The 17,276-nt window shown below is 41.1% G+C and overlaps 3 protein-coding genes across 3 annotated transcripts in view; 1 reads left to right on the top strand and 2 right to left on the bottom strand.

Moving 5' to 3' along the window:
* Positions 1 to 17,276, top strand: part of LOC133519566 (uncharacterized) — a 210,869-nt gene that overhangs the window by 61,560 nt on the left and 132,033 nt on the right. The window lies entirely within an intron of this gene.
* LOC133519437 (probable palmitoyltransferase ZDHHC24) lies at positions 12,467 to 13,848 on the bottom strand. Its single transcript, XM_061853445.1, has one exon. It carries the CDS (start codon positions 13,774 to 13,776, stop codon positions 12,958 to 12,960), a length of 819 nt encoding a protein of 272 aa, XP_061709429.1. The 5' UTR covers positions 13,777 to 13,848; the 3' UTR covers positions 12,467 to 12,957.
* LOC133519438 (probable palmitoyltransferase ZDHHC24) lies at positions 14,037 to 15,965 on the bottom strand. Its single transcript, XM_061853446.1, has one exon. It carries the CDS (start codon positions 15,339 to 15,341, stop codon positions 14,427 to 14,429), a length of 915 nt encoding a protein of 304 aa, XP_061709430.1. The 5' UTR covers positions 15,342 to 15,965; the 3' UTR covers positions 14,037 to 14,426.

Consider the following 17,276-nt stretch of genomic DNA (forward strand, 5'->3'; position numbering starts at 1 on the left):
GGTCAAGCATATACATATCGTTTGACAACATACGGAGCATAGGCAGAGAGAATCACATTTATTTTTTCTTGAGCTAGTATAGTTATTCTATTCTAGTTCTACTGACAAAATTGGTTTACCTGCAGACTATAACGACGTGTAAAGTAATAGCAGCGAGATTTTGAAGTTAATAGTGTTAAAACCAATTTACACGGTGCGAGAAGCCCAAGTTATTTAAAATATGTAAAATTCTTCCGGTAACCCTAAGACACAAATATTTATTTTTAGTTAGACAACACGGCAACCAAGAGAGTAAATTACGTAAATTATATCAAATGAGCCATAATCATGGCGCCAGGTCTATAGCTGCAGGTAAGTATGCTGTTCTCAGAGTAAGCAATTACTATGGAGACAGGCTCATCGAGAAGCGCTTACCATACTTACTCAACCGACCGACGACCGGTTTGGCCTAGTGGGTAGTGACCCTGCCTACAAAGCTGATGGTCCCGGGTTCAAATCCTGGTAAGGGCATTTATTCGTGTGATGAGCATGGATATTTGTTCCTGAGTCATGGGTGTTTTCTATGTATTTAAGTATTTATAAATATTTATATATTATATATATCGTTGTCTAAGTGCCCTCAACACAAGCCTTATTGAGCTTACTGTGGGACTTAGTCAATTTGTGTAATAATGTCCAATAATATTTATTTATTTATTCAACGCCTTACCTGCAACTATCAGACGGAGAAAAATAAAAATAAATTTAAAAGAGCTTTGTTCCAACATTACCTTGGTAGCATTTAACACATACCTATCCAATTTTTGCCTCTACCATTAATTAGACCTTATGATTATCATGTACCTAACCTAGTATAGCCCCACGGATCCCACAGTCAAATTGTGCAAACAGTTTTGTGGGACATTGTGTCTTATACCTTTAAACGAGCAATTCTTGTATATATAATAATAATAATAATGACGAGTTCGCGACAGCGCCTGACACAGACGGGTCCAGTGACGAGAGCGGGCCGCCACCGCCGCCGCCACGACCACCTGCGCGACGAGGGCGGCCACCGCTGCCGGCACGCTTGGGGCCTGCGGGACATCCTGCCCCGCCCACGGCTCCCGCTGCCGGTGGTATAGTGCGACGCATGAGATGGTCTCAATCCATTAATGAGAATGTCATGCGCGCCTATTATGGGGCTACAGAGGGAGGAACACAATTATCCGCGTATCGTTCAAGAATACTGCCTCTGTTTCAGGCTCTTGAACCTACCATCACCGTGTCGGAGCAACGACTATCGGATCAGGTGCGCGTCATTCAACGGTTAAAGCGGTTGGACGACGCGACACTTGACCGGCTTCGCCTGGAGGCTCTCTCTGCTCGCGCGGCCTCCACCTCTGTGCGGGATCTGCCCGCCACGACGCCGGATCCGGTGCCCGCACCCGACCTGGCACCGGGGGCGCCGCGGGTCGATTTCAGTACCGACGAGGGGGACTTTGCGAGTCAGAGCATGAGCACCCCTGCTAATGAGCAACTGAGGAGGACTTTGGATGAGGCAATTAAGCAGTATCGCTCCACAACTCACTCTAGGCCACGATTACCACGTCTGCCTATGAATAGACGCAACCTAGCGCTAGTGGGAGCCCTGAACGCTTTACTAGAGCCACACATACGGACTAGTAAAGATTTAGATGATACGCACTCGATCATGTACTGCGGAGCCATCGCGGCGTGCCGTGTTGCTCGAGTCAAGTTTCCGGACGCTGAACGTGCACCTAGGACCGTCGGAGGTGTGCCTGCATGGCAAGCGCGGATCGAGCGACGTATCACCTCGTTTAGGACTCTCATTGCAAAGCTGACCTGCTTCAGGGGGGGCAACAACCGCCCCCGAGTAATGCGCTTTGTGTACCAGGCGTTCGCGGGGACGGATATCAGGCCCCGCGATTACATGGCCAATGTCACAGAGCGCATCGACTTTCTAAAGCAGAAAGTCTATGCATGGGCAAACCGTATTCGCCGCTACAGAGAGCGTGTGGACCGATTCCAGCAGAATCGTCTTTTTCAAAGTGACCAAAGGAAGGTATACAGAAGGTGGGAGGAAACCGACCCTCATGTGTCCGACGTGCGGCTGCCGGATGCTACTGCCATGACTGATTTCTGGCGTAGCATCTGGTCGGTGCCCGTTGAACACACGGAGGGCGAGTGGATAAACGTTGTCGAACGTGAGTGCGAGAATATCGAACCTATGGGGGCTACCACCATCAGCCCCGATGACGTAAGTTGTGCCATCCGTACGGTCCAGAACTGGAAAAGTCCTGGACCAGACGGATTGCACAACTTCTGGCTAAAATGGTTTCGGTGCTCGCACTCACGGTTGGCAACGCAGTTCCAACAAGCCCTCGAGCTTGGTTCCCTCTCTCCTTCCCTAACAACTGGAGTAACCTTCCTGCTCTACAAGTCCGGTAGTACCACGGAAGCGAAGAACTACAGACCCATCACGTGCTTGCCTACACTTTACAAGCTCCTTACATCCATTTTGAGAGCAAAAATTAACGCGCATATTGTCGCTAATAACATTTTGGCCACTGCTCAAAATGGATGTAGGGTTGGGTCCCGTGGTACTAAAGAGCTCCTCCTCATAGACATGACCATTTGCCAACAAATCCGACGGAACAAGAGGGCCCTCTCAGCCGCTTGGATTGACTACAAGAAGGCCTATGATTCGGTGCCTCACTCATGGCTGGGGAGGGTCTTAGAGCTGTATAAAGTTGATACAGCTTTAAGAGCCTTCCTAAGCGCGTGTATGAGGCAGTGGACCACAGTCCTTCGTCAACCAGGAGGCGGGGATGACCACCCTGGCCCGCAGGATTTTATAAGGATTGAGCGAGGAATATTCCAGGGTGATAGTCTGAGTCCCCTGTGGTTCTGCCTAGCTCTGAATCCCCTCAGCACCCTGCTGAAGGATTCGGGACTAGGTTGCCGGCTTCGGAGAGAGGGTGAAGTCGTTTCTCACCTTCTGTACATGGATGACCTCAAATTATTTGCACCAAATAGCCAAGACTTGTTGGAGCTACTGAAAACCACCGAAGTCTTCAGTAGTGCCATCAACATGGAGTTTGGTGTCGATAAATGTGCAGTTATGCATGTACAGCGGGGGAAGGTTGTAAATTCAACAAATTTACAACTATCTGAGGCAATGGCTTTCAGATCTATCTCTGAATCAGAAACCTACAAATACCTTGGTATGTCACAGTCGTTGGGTGTTGAGGATGAGGGTATTAGACAGTCGGTGAAGGAACGCTTTTTCAGTCGGCTCACAAAAGTCCTTAACAGTCTTTTGTCAGGAGGCAACAAAGTGCGCGCCTTCAACGCCTGGGTAATGCCCCTGCTCACATACTCCTTTGGCATACTAAGGTGGACTCAGACCGAGCTGGACGCCCTGGATCGGAGGGTCCGACTACTGCTAACCACACACCGTATGCTACACCCACGCTCGTCAGTTATGAGATTGTACATCCCACGGAAGTGTGGAGGTCGAGGCTTCCTAAACGCCAAAGATCTCCACAACCGCGAGGTGTGCAATCTCAGGAATTATTTCCTTAACAACGAGTGTGGGATGCATCGTGATGTGGTGGCAGTAGACAGGAACCTCACGCCGCTCTCCTTGGCAAACGAGAACTGGCGCAAACCTGTGGTACTAAGTAATGCGGATCGCAAGGCGGCATGGGAGAGTAAGGTGCTACACGGGCGGTTCTACAAGGCCCTCACGGGACCCGACGTGGACCTGCTCGCGTCGGTGAACTGGTTACGATTCGGGGACCTCTTCGGAGAAACCGAGGGTTTTGCCTGTGCAATTGCGGACGAAGTGATGATGACGAACAACTATCGGAAATATATCCTGAAGGACGGTACGGTCGACATTTGTCGGGCATGCCGCCGTCCCGGAGAGTCACTCAGGCATATAATTTCCGGTTGTTCTCATCTTGCTAACGGCGAGTACTTGCACAGACATAATCTCGTAGCCAGGATTATTCACCAGCAACTTGCTCTTCTATACGGCCTTGTGGACCGCGAAGTACCGTACTACAAGTACTCACCTGCGCCAGTTCTCGAAAATGGTCGTGCCACGCTCTATTGGGATCGATCTATTATCACTGACAGGACTATTGTAGCCAATAAGCCTGACATCGTGATAATAGATCGATCGCAACGCCGGGCCGTGCTCGTCGATATCACCATCCCCCATGATGAGAATCTCGTGAAAGCCGAGAAGGACAAGTCCAGTAAGTACCTAGACTTGGCTCACGAGATAACCGCCATGTGGGATGTTGATTCGACGATCATTGTCCCGATAGTCGTTTCAGCGAATGGTCTCATAGCGAAGAGTCTTGACCAACACCTTGAGAGACTCTCGCTAGGTGGTTGGATCAAGGGTCAGATGCAGAAGGCGGTGATCTTGGACACGGCGCGGATAGTCCGCCGGTTCCTCTCTCTGCGGCCCTGACCACCGGCAGCTTGGGCCCTGCCCCGCTGCTGGCGGCACCCTAGGTTAGGTTTTTTATAATGTGTTTATATGTATTTTGTATTATTTTTGTATGATTTGTTGTATTTTACTTTTATATTCATATTATAAAATGCCTAATCTAAGACACCAGATAAATAAAGAGATAATAATAATAAAATGCTTTATTCCACACTACAAAAAAAAATGGTACAAAGTATATATATATATATATATATATATATATTTCTGTGATCTCGAAAACGGCTCTAACGATTTCGCTGAAATTTGGTATATGGGGGTTTTTGGGGGTAAACAATCGATCTAGATTAGTCTTATGTTTGGGAAAACGCGTGTTTTTGAGTTTTCATGCGTTTTTCTTTCGACGCAGAATATGGTTGCTAATTTCGTGTTGCCGGCCACTGTCCGTCCGTCCGGTCCAGCGGGTTAAGACGCGGACTGCTAAACGAGTGTTACGGGTTCGAATCTCGCCCGGTGACTACCTTTTGGTTTTTTTTATATATGTTCAAGTTTATGTATAATTTTTTAATTTTTATTGTTGTAGACAAGTTTAATTTAGTAAAAAAATGTAGTTAAGATTATCACCTATACACCACCATATTACAATAAATAGTTATAACCGAGCTTGCTCGGTCGCCCAGGTACTTTAATATTAAGTCAGTATCCACTGTATTTTATTGATATAGTAAAAAAAAATTAAAAAAAAAGACCAGTCGGACGCCCGATGCTTCGCTTTAAGTATATCAGCAAGCGGGACATGTTGTCCTTTGGCATCAACGCGAACACCTGGGAAATTGAAGCCCTTGCAAGAGCGGAATGGCGTAACCTTTTTCATGACGGAATAGCGAAGCATGACGAAGTCTGGCTCGATGATTTAAAGCAGAAAAGACTTCGGACTTCACAGGAACCATCAACAGATTCGCGCCTCACCTTTTGTTTTTTTTTTTTTAACATGGCTATACTGTTTGGCCGCGCCTGGGGCCAGTAACAGCTTGTGGTGTGAGTGGGGTCAGGGACGGGGCCTGAGGGGCCGCGACACTGCTCGCGCCTCACCTGCGATCTTTGTGGTTGGTACCGTGCTGCGATTGGACTTTACAGCCACAGGAAAATTCGACGCACCTCCTCTGACCTCTTCTTCTTAATAAACTGTCGCTGAAACAATTATGGAAGGTAGAGGCAAGGAACAGAAATTCCTTAGGCAGAATTGTTGCAAGTGTCCAGCTGTCAGCTATAAATAATAGTTCCAAATCTCTCCAGAGTAGCTCTAGAGTAGCTAAGAACCCAGGCGTTATTGACGGAGTGAAGTGCGCTGTCCATGATTAGATTTTTTTCACAAGTATTCTAGGTATTGTAGCGCCACCTATTTACGGTTTTTTGTCGGACACTTTTTGGTATATGGAGATTCTGTTCCTTGCCTCTACCTTCCATAGAAACAATCATCTTTCAAGTTGAAGTGGAAAATGATGATGATGCTACAAAGCAGAAATAATTAAGTCCATCGACCAAATACCACAATGTAACGAAAATCTAATGCAAGTTGTTCACCTTCTCAATGGGGCCTTAGTGTTCTTTTTCCCACCGATAGCACTTGCTATAATGAACTTTCATGGTCTATCCTTTTTTGCATAAATATAACGGACAGCTCTTCATCTTAAACATCGCCTTCATCTCCACAAGAATATTATTTCCTGAATTTTATTTATATTCACTTGCAGGATTCGGTGCAGTTATCTTTAAGACGCATTTTAATTATTATGCATAAATGTCAGTTCTTTAAAGAAAGGCCAGAAGTCTATTGAAATCGTGAGATTCAAAGTATAATGACGGGGAAGTGGTATTAAAAGTAACGCATTCATGCAGTGAATTGTTATGAGTTCATGACGATTAAGTATTTTCCGCAATGTCATTCCTGTATGTTGAACATTTACAATTGAATGTCTGACTGTAGATAGTGGCATACAAATCTATTTACCTATGTGAGATTTAATCTGTGATACCTGGATGTATTATAATTATTATACTTGTACTTTATCTTGTGTGCAGACTTTATTAGGGTCCTTTAGAACCTTTGAGATCTCAGTTAAGTGGTCTTACTTGAGATATTATAGCTGTTCTGATGTCATATTAAGATTTTCAAAACGGAACACTTAAGAAAATCTCTTCAGGGTCTGAGTCAGGTCAGGTCAGTCAGTCAGGAGACTATGTAAATTCTATAAGATTTGGGTTAAATATTTTGACTCAATCGTAGGATTGACAGGTAAAATCGGCGCCAAAATTGGCGCCAAAACACTTCGACTGCCCAACCCCATTCAGTTACCACAAAACATATGGCGGAACTAGGGTTTGTTCGATGGATCTGAAATGTATAGGAAGATCCGTGGATCCGGCTCCAGATTCGGATAGTTTCATACATTTAGTATCCGGATTGCAAACCCTAGGCGGAAACCTGGGGGAATATTTCTAAGTGTTACGTGTTGTTGCAGAGTAGTATAATTAATGTCAAGGCACACGTATGTATACGCAGGTACATACTACGTACGCCAAAGTACACGTTACGTACAGGACGCGGTGACACAATAGCAAAGGATCGTTCCGTAACATAACGGTGTCGGTGCGTGCGCGTGCGTGCGGTAAATTATACGGCGGGGAATATAATATAAACATATGGCGTTGGTAGTTGATACTTATATGAGAAACATGATCCTTGGGTTAGTAAAGTATTTACTTCCTGATATTTCGGTATTTTTACAAATATACAAAATCGATATTTTTAATCCTGCCTAAAATAAGTTTGCACTAATTTGCCTAATCTGGACACGAAAAAGTAATAAATTATCATTATGTTCCTAGTACGGTGGTTATCACTTAACACTCTCCGCACTTCGGAGCAGTGTGATAAGTGATAACCGTCCGGTGCTGCAGTTTTTAACTTTGTATTATAGAATCTTAATTTGTATTCAAAATTTGCATGGAATAAGTAACGCATTGGCTCCGCTTGTCCGTGCGAAGGTGTGAATCGCACAGAGTCGCACGGCGATTCGCGCTTTGGGACGAAGATGCGATGTGAGCCGCAGGGTAGGCCACTCCGAGCTCCGTAGACCTGACGGTTTTTTTAATGAATGAAAATCTTTATATCAGGCAAATAGCTGCCCATAGATACATATTTATAGATATATATTTTGTACATAGAAGCCATTGGTCACTCACCGCAGCTCCGGACTAAGATCAGGAGCAAACCGCAGCATTGTACCGTCGTCGCCGCACGCGAATTCGTGGTTCCGACTTCGCATTGAAATGCGGCGGCAGCGTGATAATGATAACCGCTTAATAAGTATCTACATATGTTATTCTTATTTATTTATTATTGTGTTGTGACGATCTTTTTGTGAGTGCATTTTATTTTCACATATAAAATAAAATGTACATTTCCAATAAGAAATAAATGAATCTCATCTATAAATATGGGCAAATGGGGCTCCTTTCTGGATCTTTAATTTTAAGCCAAATAAGTAGTGAAATTTAGGACACAGAATAAGGAGAACTTCCTAAAAGAAATTGGAGAGTTACATATTTCTGTTTTACTCAGGCACGCACTTGAACATAATATACTATAAATGAGATATCATTCTAAATTGGCGTCATAATTATCATAAAGCACTCAAAAACTAAGTAGACGTTTAACCCAAACATCGTGCGCCACATTTTTAATGACTTTTCCTTACGACGTTGTCCACCGGCTCTGCAAATGTCGCGTCGTGAGGTCCCTGGTGATGATTAATCGATGAACAGATGCCAATGGTACCTACTTACCTGCCTATATTATGTAGAAGCAGATCAGCGGCGGCATCATGGTTCCATTTTTATCACTTGTCACTATGCCCGTCACTTTCGCACTTACATATTCATTAGAACGGGACAGGTATGGTGACAAATGATAAAGAGCCGACCATCTTAGCCCTACAGTAGGGCTAAGATGCTCGGTTCTTTATCATTTGTGACCATGCCTGTCACGTTCTAACAAGTATGTAAGCGCGAAAGTGACGGCACAGTGACAAGTGATAAAAATGGAACCATGCTGCCACTGCAGATCAACAGATTTAACCATAAATACGAGTAATAACAGCCAATAACGTTTGACGACCAGTCTGGCCTAGTGGGTAGTGACCCTGCCTATGAAGCCGATGGTCCTGGGTTCAAATCCTGGTAAGGGCATTTATTCGTGTGATGAGCATGGATATTTGTTCCTGAGTCATGGGTGTTTTCTATGTATTTAAGTATTTATATATATTATATATATCGTTGTCTAAGTACCCTCAATACAAGCCTTATTGAGCTTACTGTGGGACTTAGTCAATTTGTGTAATAATGTCCTATAATATTTATTTATTTATTATATATTTATATTTATTTAATATTTATTTATAATAAGGTACTAGATACCTACGTTTGCGTAACCTAATTGTTCTATTATTATATAATCAAAGATTCATTGTACTTATGTCCTTGGAAATTTTCTGGAAACGCCCAAGAATCATTTCTACTTACTGGAAACTTTCTTCAGCTCTTCTTTCGGGTTCAGGCAGGCAGTAATTTTGTCGAAATGGCATATCGTCGTTTTTGGTTCGTCTAATACCTACCGTAAAACGTGCCTACTTTGCTCGCCACTGGGTAATCGTGCTCCAAAAGTTTGTATGTATGAAAACTTATTTATAACTCAACCTCATTTAAGTATACCAACATGATAGTAGTAATCCAATCGTCTACTTAAAATCGGCATATATATCACCTTCTTCTTCCTCGCGTTGTCCCGGCATTTTGTAACGGCTCATTGGAGAATAGGGTACGCTTAGCAACTAATCCCTAGAATTGGCATAGGTGACTGCCATCTGACCCTCCGACCCAGAGGGTAAACTAGGCCTTATTGGGATTAACCCGGTTTCCTCACGCTATTTTCCTTCACCGAAAAGCGAGTGGTGAATATCAAATGATATTTCGTAGGTACACAAGTCCCGAAAAACTCATTAGTACGAGCCGGGGTTTGACCCACGACCTCCGGATTGCAAGTCGCACGTTCTTACCGCTAGGCCACCAGCTCTTCCTAGGCTACTAGCACTTTCATCAGCGCACTATAGAATCAAAATATAATAATTTTAATATTCAAATTGAATTTCGAATTTGGGAGCAAAGTAGGCACATTTTACGGTGTGTCATTATTAATTTCACACACTTTCTCTCTTGCAGCGATAAGACCGCCTGTTGCTACTTTTCTTTACATTATAAATCTGTAAAATTGTGTCCTTTGTGGTGCAATAAAGAATACTTATTGTTATTATTAATTTCCCTTACACGTTCTGTAGCCTTCACAGCATGAGCTATTTATTATAAATTTAACTAGTGTCCTTAGATTTCTGTTGCATCAATTATAGATTCACTTTCCTATTAAAGAATCTCAAGGATGTAAATTAAGAATAAAACAAACAAGTTCAGGCCTAAATAAACAAAAGATTTCGTTAATAAATAATGAAGCAATTACTTCCTTAAACTGCATTTTCTACTTTAGTAAGACTCAAATTTACGTCATGGTTGCAGAACACCAATTTATCGCATCAATTTACTGGAGATGATTGCGATTTTAATTCTATCGCAAATCGCTGTCGTTAAGTTTTCGCATGATCATTCTAATTATTTTGCAGTTATACAATCTGGTTCAGATAAGAAGTGTGAAATCTAGGATTTTTCACTAAGAGCGGGTTGCTTTACGAAATACTGGTTAAATGTCATGACGATTACTGCCAAACACATTTTAGAAAAAGGTCACTTCTATGGACAATACTATAAAATCAACGACTCTGGTACGGTCGGTTTCCCAACTTAAGTAACCAAGTAGCCATACTAAGTTGTATAGAAAAGTGTATACTTATGTGAGGGAACCGACTGTACATAAATAGATATCCCGTTTTTCTTATTTGAGTCTCAAGTCTCAAGTACAGAAAAAATGTATCTCGCCTGTAAAGTTGCCGCGTAAATTAGCTTTAGATTCCCTTAAATTTGCAATGTCTACAGGAAAGACGCGAACGAGTTTGCTATGACCCTAAAGTACTGTCAAACTCATCCCACATACATACAAGCAAATTTTAAAAATGTCCATTGCGTTGAGTTTGATTCAACTGGACCTAAAATTTACACTTTAATAGCCACGCAAATCGTATAATGTACAGTCGCCATCAGATATATCGGAGCGGCCAAGGTGCTCAAAAATATCTGAAAACGCACTCTAACGCCTTGACAATAGAGGCGTGTTCAGATATTTGTGAGCACCTTGGCCGCTTCGATATATCTGATGGCGATAGTACGAAGGTGGATATTGGAGTGCACCCACGCGCGTCAGTTGACGTCTTTGGTGAAAGGGTTAAGGACAGAAGAGAGACTAACGCTTATGAAGATCCAGTTCATATAATCGCCATAGGAACAAGTTATCTCCGTTAGATATGTGTGGCAGACTTTGTCAATGTAGGACACAACTCTGAGATCCAGAGGCAGCTTTGTTTTGTTTTAGAATTTGGAACCCTTAAGTTACTTACTAAAAGTTCAGAATAAATTGTGGAATATGTACAAAAAATTGTACAAGGGGCTCAGGAGGATATACGCATCTGTGCCTGATTCCTGCCCTGCATCCACAGATTCGTCAACCAGACACATCTGCTAGGTAAAATAGCTCTTGGGTCAGTCAAGTCTTGGCTTATGGTCCACATACCTGTAAAAAGAACAAATGTTTAAATAGACAAGTACCTACTTTTGAACTGACAAGTTGACCGAGAATCTCGGGCCAGTTGGACCTTACACCATCGCAATAAAGTTTCAAGTAGATATAACTCCTGTCACCTATGACCTGGACAAAAACTTTAGTCCTAATTCCATCGCAGTAAGGTTGTAATTGCTTCTTCCACGTCCAGCGCTCCCGGCGGCCATTATTATCCGTGGCATACGCTTCCTGTTTAGCCCATTAGCATGCTCCACGTCGCGGCTTGCGTAAGAATTGCGTGGCAGTTGCGGCAATCCTATCGTACAGTCAGCAAAACTATTAGCTTAGCACCCTTGCATACAAATGTTATGTAGGGCTACTGTACCATCGTCCACGTTTAACTAATAATTAATGAGCTTGATTATAATTTATGTTATGTTAAATGGAACTGCTTTAAACCGTGTTACCCATTTCAAATACCTAGGTCACGTAGTGACAGAGGATTTAAAAGATGACATGGACATGGAGAGGGAGAGGAGGGCATTATCCGTCCGTGGCGGTATGTTGGCGCACAGGTTCGCTGAGTGTAGCATGGAGGTCAAAATTACTTTATTCCGTGCGTATTGCCAATGTTTTTATACTGGTGGCCTGTGGGCTAATTTTAAGCAGAAATCCTTTGACTCTCTAAGGGTCCAGTATAACAACGTTTTCAGGGCCCTGTTGAGGCTTCCGCGATACTGTAGTGCTTCTGGCATGTTTGCGGACGCACATGTAGATGATTTTTATGCTATTATGCGAAAAAAGAATGCATCAGTGGTACACCGTATACGCGGGAGCACCAACGGGATCCTGAAAATGATAGCCGAGCGGTTAGATTCCGGTATTTTGGGACGATTTATCGAATTGCATGTTCACAAACGTGCAGTTCGGTAAATCGGCCAAGATAATCAGCAATCTAAAGTTACCTAATTTAATTTATGTAATTTATTGTGCGGAAGGTAACATAACATAGGTTGTAAGTTGATACTAACAAATATGGACTGTATTAATTGTCTGAGAATAAATAATTTTTATTTTATTTATAATAACATAAGGTTCACCAATGTCCAGTTTATCGTTCCTGTGAGTACTTGTACATGTAGTAACTTCAGGTACCGTATCGTGCTTACGTTACATTGTCTAATCCATGTTTTCATATTCTTTTTTCTGAAATGATAGTTCAGCTTCTTCAATTTCTATAATGTTAGTACTAAATTGACACAAGCATGATGGTCGTGAATTGGCTATTCGAACTGTTATTTTACTACAGTCAAAGAATTTAATTTCCTACCCATTTCGTACCTTGTCACAGTGACAATAGTATGAGGTCCCTAGCGAGTTTCATGTTGTTTGTCATTGTGACAAGGTACGAAATGGGTAGGAAATTAAATTCCTTGACCGTACCTAGGAAGGGAAACTTGCAGAAAATTTTGTCAACATTGAAGTATGAATATTACACATGTGAATGTTATTCAGTCAGCTCTACAAATTATTTTTCTTCAAAAAAGCTTTATAAAATCTGAAACCAATTTATTATCATTATATAACACAAAAACGATTTAATTTGTCTAAGGAATAATTTAAGGACTTGACTCAATTGTATTAGGTGGTACGAAAACAACACATTCGTAATTATAATATATTTACTTTATATAAGCATAAAATATTTCTAATCTATCTGTATCCTATATTTATCGGGCAGAGGACTCTCCACGAAAGGCCAAATCATAGCTAAATACCATCTTGTACCAAAAACGTACTCCAATTTACTCGTCAAACGAGCCTTGCTTGGAGCCTTCCCTTTTAAATATTGATTAGCAGTTACTCCAAGCACAACATTCCTCATGTGAACAAAACAAAAATACATCGATGAAGGTAAACATAATAAATCAACCAACCAAACTAATACAAATAAGATGCCTTCAAAATCCGGCGGATTAGGCACGTTGATTATCAAATAGGGTTTAAGAATTATAAGCACAGTTTGCATAAAAGAGGTAACATCAAATTCTGAATATATAACTAAGAAATTATAGTACATGCAATAAACCATAGAGATCGCTAAGTGTCCAAGCATGCAGATGAAGTAACGTATATTTTTGCGTCCAATGCAGTGTGCCAATAAGCAGCAATGGTGGTCTCTCCTAATAATGCAAGCATTGCACACTTTACAATGCCATGCTTCCGCTGGTCTGTTCTGTTTACAGTATTGGCAGTAGGTACCTGGTCCGTGGTAATCTTTTAAACGGGAATCGGTGAGGAAGCTGAGGATCAAGTTACCCGCAACATTGATGAAACAATACGTTCCGAAGATGCTGTGGAGGTAATAGGTGCAGCGACTTATGAAGGATAGTTTTAGCAGCTTGGGCAAGCCAAGGACCATCCCTATCAAGTAATATGTAGGCACAATTATAAATATTATCACGAAGGATTGGATTTTTTCTAACCGCGACTGGGATTTCACATCTTGTTCAGTTCTATGAGCCATTGTAGTTTTAGATTTGCATATTTTGAATCTCGTAAATTGTTTGTAATCAAATTGACAATGACAATGAAATTTGTTGTTGCCCAAAGAGCATATAATCACTACGTTTTGTTGCCCTTCTATAGACGATCTGATCCATAAATAATGATGATCTTTTTTAATAAGCACGTCTACCAGACTTTGACATTTATCTAGAAGAGTTTGCAAATGCCCAGTTTTAAAAAGAGTCATTAGTTGTACACATAGCTTAATAAACGTAATTATATTCAAAGCAAGAATGAGACACCTATTTTTTATTACACGGAGGATAAAGTAATTAACTAAACATAAGTAAAATCATACAGCTTTACCCTTTTGAACGCTTTATGTCATAAACACAAACATTACGCAAACGCCAAGCTCCCGAGCGCAAGCGAGCTAATGTAAACCTTACTTAAAAGTGTGAAGGTAACTTTGACAGCGTACGTCATGACACCTATAGTTGTCCTTGGCGCTGTGGGTACGCCTAGCAACGACGCCTTTAAGGATTCTTGGCGTTTAACGGGTTAAACATCATGATAAATAGGCACATTGAAAATATATAATAAGTTACAAATTATTTGGAAACAAAATAAAAAAAATTGTGTAACAACAACAACTCAAAAATAATAAAATTAAATTCCCAATCCTGGTCGCAAATCGCCTGTACCTTGTGTTTGTGTACGTTTATTAGGCAAAGGACTTGCCACCGTCGGCCAAAATAAAGCGAGATACCACCTCGTGCCAAAAATATAGGTTATGTTCCTTTTCCAATGAGCCTTTACAGGCACCTTCCCTTTCTTATACTCATACCACGTCAATCCTTTAAATGCCTTATATAGATGGAACACCGACAAATTTAACGAAATCGGCAAAATTATTAAACTTAGGTACCAGAAGCATATAAACAAGCGATCTCTAAGCATCAACGAACTGTAAGCAAAAATACTCCAATCAGCTAAATTGAAAATTTTTGAAGTTGTCGCAGCAAAAGTCCTGAGGTCAAATATAGAGCGAAGAACGATGTAATTATAGTAAGTAGCGTAAATCATCGAGATAGTTAGATGGCATAAGTAGCAAATGAAGTATCGTAGGTTGTTACGTCCAATGCAGCGTGCCAAGAGGATACAGTGATGGTCTCTCCTCAATATACAAGTGTTGCAAGTCTTGCAATGCCAACTGTTCGCTGGTTGTTTCTGTCTGCAGAATTCGCAGTAGCTCCCTGGTCCATGGTACGATTTAACACGAGTATCCGTCAGCACACATAAGATCATATTCCCAACGACGTTGGTAAATAAGTAGCTGGCGAAAATAATGTGAAGGAAGTGTTTCACAGGACCCCAGTCGAGATGTACTGTTAGATACGGCCTTATGACGCAAAGCTGGAATAAAAAGTAGGCAGGAGTTAGCAAGAACGCGGTGTAGCTTAGTATCGCTTCTTTTAGGCGTTGTCTTCTGAGAGGCGTGAGAAACATTTTATAAATTACTTGAATCAAGTTATAAACCTCATTCTCCGATTGACATTTGAATGAGTCAAAAGTCAAAAGCATGTTGAAAGCAGGTTAAAAGAAACTCATTGAAATGAAGTAGATCTAAGATAGGTTTAAACTTAGTTGATAATGTATTATTCTAAAATACAAAATAATAAATTAAGAGCCCGCGTATTCTACACAAGCGTTTAAATTTTTACAAAATATTATTCCAAATATATTCTCCGTAGTCCAAATTCCTGAATCTTAAAAATATGTTAAAAGTACTTGAAGTTGTCAATGTCACCATAGAGTAACTTAAATATATCTGAGACTGTCACTGTAAAGCACCAATTCTGTTGAATTTTAACTGCAAAAATGTCGCTGAAAAAATCGAAGAAGCTGTTAATAGCATTTGAAAAAGTATTATGTGTTATCATAGTATTTGGAGTAACACCTTTCTCCTTCATATTCCAAATTTTGGTTATTCGACCAAAATTGCAAAATGTATGGGGGCTCGCATTCACGAACCACTGTTTCCACTGCCTCCTTGTCACATACATTTTTGCCAATGTCTTCGGAAATATGCTCTTAAGTATAGTCGTCAACTCTAGTTTGAAGGATTGTCAAGAATATAAAGGTCGAGGAAGATACTGTGATACTTGCAAGCAAAACCAGCCAGAAGACAGTTGGCATTGTGCAACATGCAACGCTTGTATACTTCAGAGAGACCATCACTGCTTCTTCTTGTCACAATGCATTGGACGTTACAATCTGCGGTATTTCGTTTGCTTCTTAATGCACGTTGTAATATCTTTCGTGCTCTCAATCTACTATAACTATAGTGCCATGGGACATCTTGATATTACTGGTTTTATGGATATAACGTTCATTGTCGTTCAATTTTTTAAACCAGGTAACATTTCTATCCCGCCTTTCGACGTGAAGAAATACCTGTATGAGTTGTTTTTGTACTTGAATGTGGTCGCTATCATACTTTGTGGAAGTCTACTGTGGCTCCATTTGGGGAACGCATTGCGAGGCATAACGTCATATGAGCGTAAGATAGGGAAGATTCCGGCGAAAATGGATTTGAGAAGGAATATGGAGCGAGCTTTTGGTACAAGGTGGTATTTGGCTATATTATGGCCGCTTGCGGATAGTCCCTTGGTTGATAAACAAAGTAAGATTGTCTAGTCTATGCATTTAAGCTGATTGATTACCTATAGAATTTATAATAAAACAGCTTTCAATTTTAAATAATGGCTTATTCTTTTTCATTTAATTTTCATTGGCTAAGTTACATAAATCAGTAATTATGCTAATTATACCTATAAATAGGTGCACTGTTATGTTGTCTCCACATGCTTGGCGTTTGCCATAAATACCGAACACGTGCAATACACAGACCAGAATCACCCAAAACAAACACCCCAGGCTTGGCGAACGTGCCAGTATTTGTTCTCAAACCCTTGTAATTAGAAGGGTTTGTGAAGAAATGGTGAAAAAACACACTGACACCGATCACTAACAAACACAAAACAAAACAGGCCCACACCTATTCACATTTGTTGTTTTGTGTTCGCTGTTTGTCCTTGTTTGCCACGCATGTGGAAGCGGCATTATAAGTAGGTCTTAATTTACTTTTTAAAAGCATTAAATATTTAACACATACAAACCTTTTTTCATAAGCGATCAATATGTCAAACAAGTGTCAAATCTGAAGCAAGTGACACTGGACATGTTATTCCTGAGTTTTATTTCAATGCAAGCATTTTCTTCATTATCGGTTGGTCTTTAAAGTAAAATGTCATTACCACGAACAAAGAAAATGAAGACTCTAGAAATAACTTTCGAAAAAATCATCTGTTCCGTCATAGCATTCGGAACACCCGCGATTTTCGCATTCCATATGCTGATAATAAGGCCAAAACTTTTACAATTTTGGGACCTCAGCTTCACCAAGCATTGCTTCCACGTTCTGCTTTGTACGTACTGTTTCATTAATGTATTTGG

This window comes from Cydia pomonella, chromosome 7 (assembly GCF_033807575.1).
Source record: "Cydia pomonella isolate Wapato2018A chromosome 7, ilCydPomo1, whole genome shotgun sequence".
In the NCBI taxonomy this organism is placed as follows: Eukaryota; Metazoa; Arthropoda; class Insecta; order Lepidoptera; family Tortricidae; genus Cydia; species Cydia pomonella.

What these genes read in the sequence shown, in the direction of transcription:
- LOC133519437 (XM_061853445.1), bottom strand. Translation starts at nt 13,776, where the DNA reads ATGGCTCATAGAACTGAACAAGATGTGAAATCCCAGTCGCGGTTAGAA.
- LOC133519438 (XM_061853446.1), bottom strand. Translation starts at nt 15,341, where the DNA reads ATGCTTTTGACTTTTGACTCATTCAAATGTCAATCGGAGAATGAGGTT.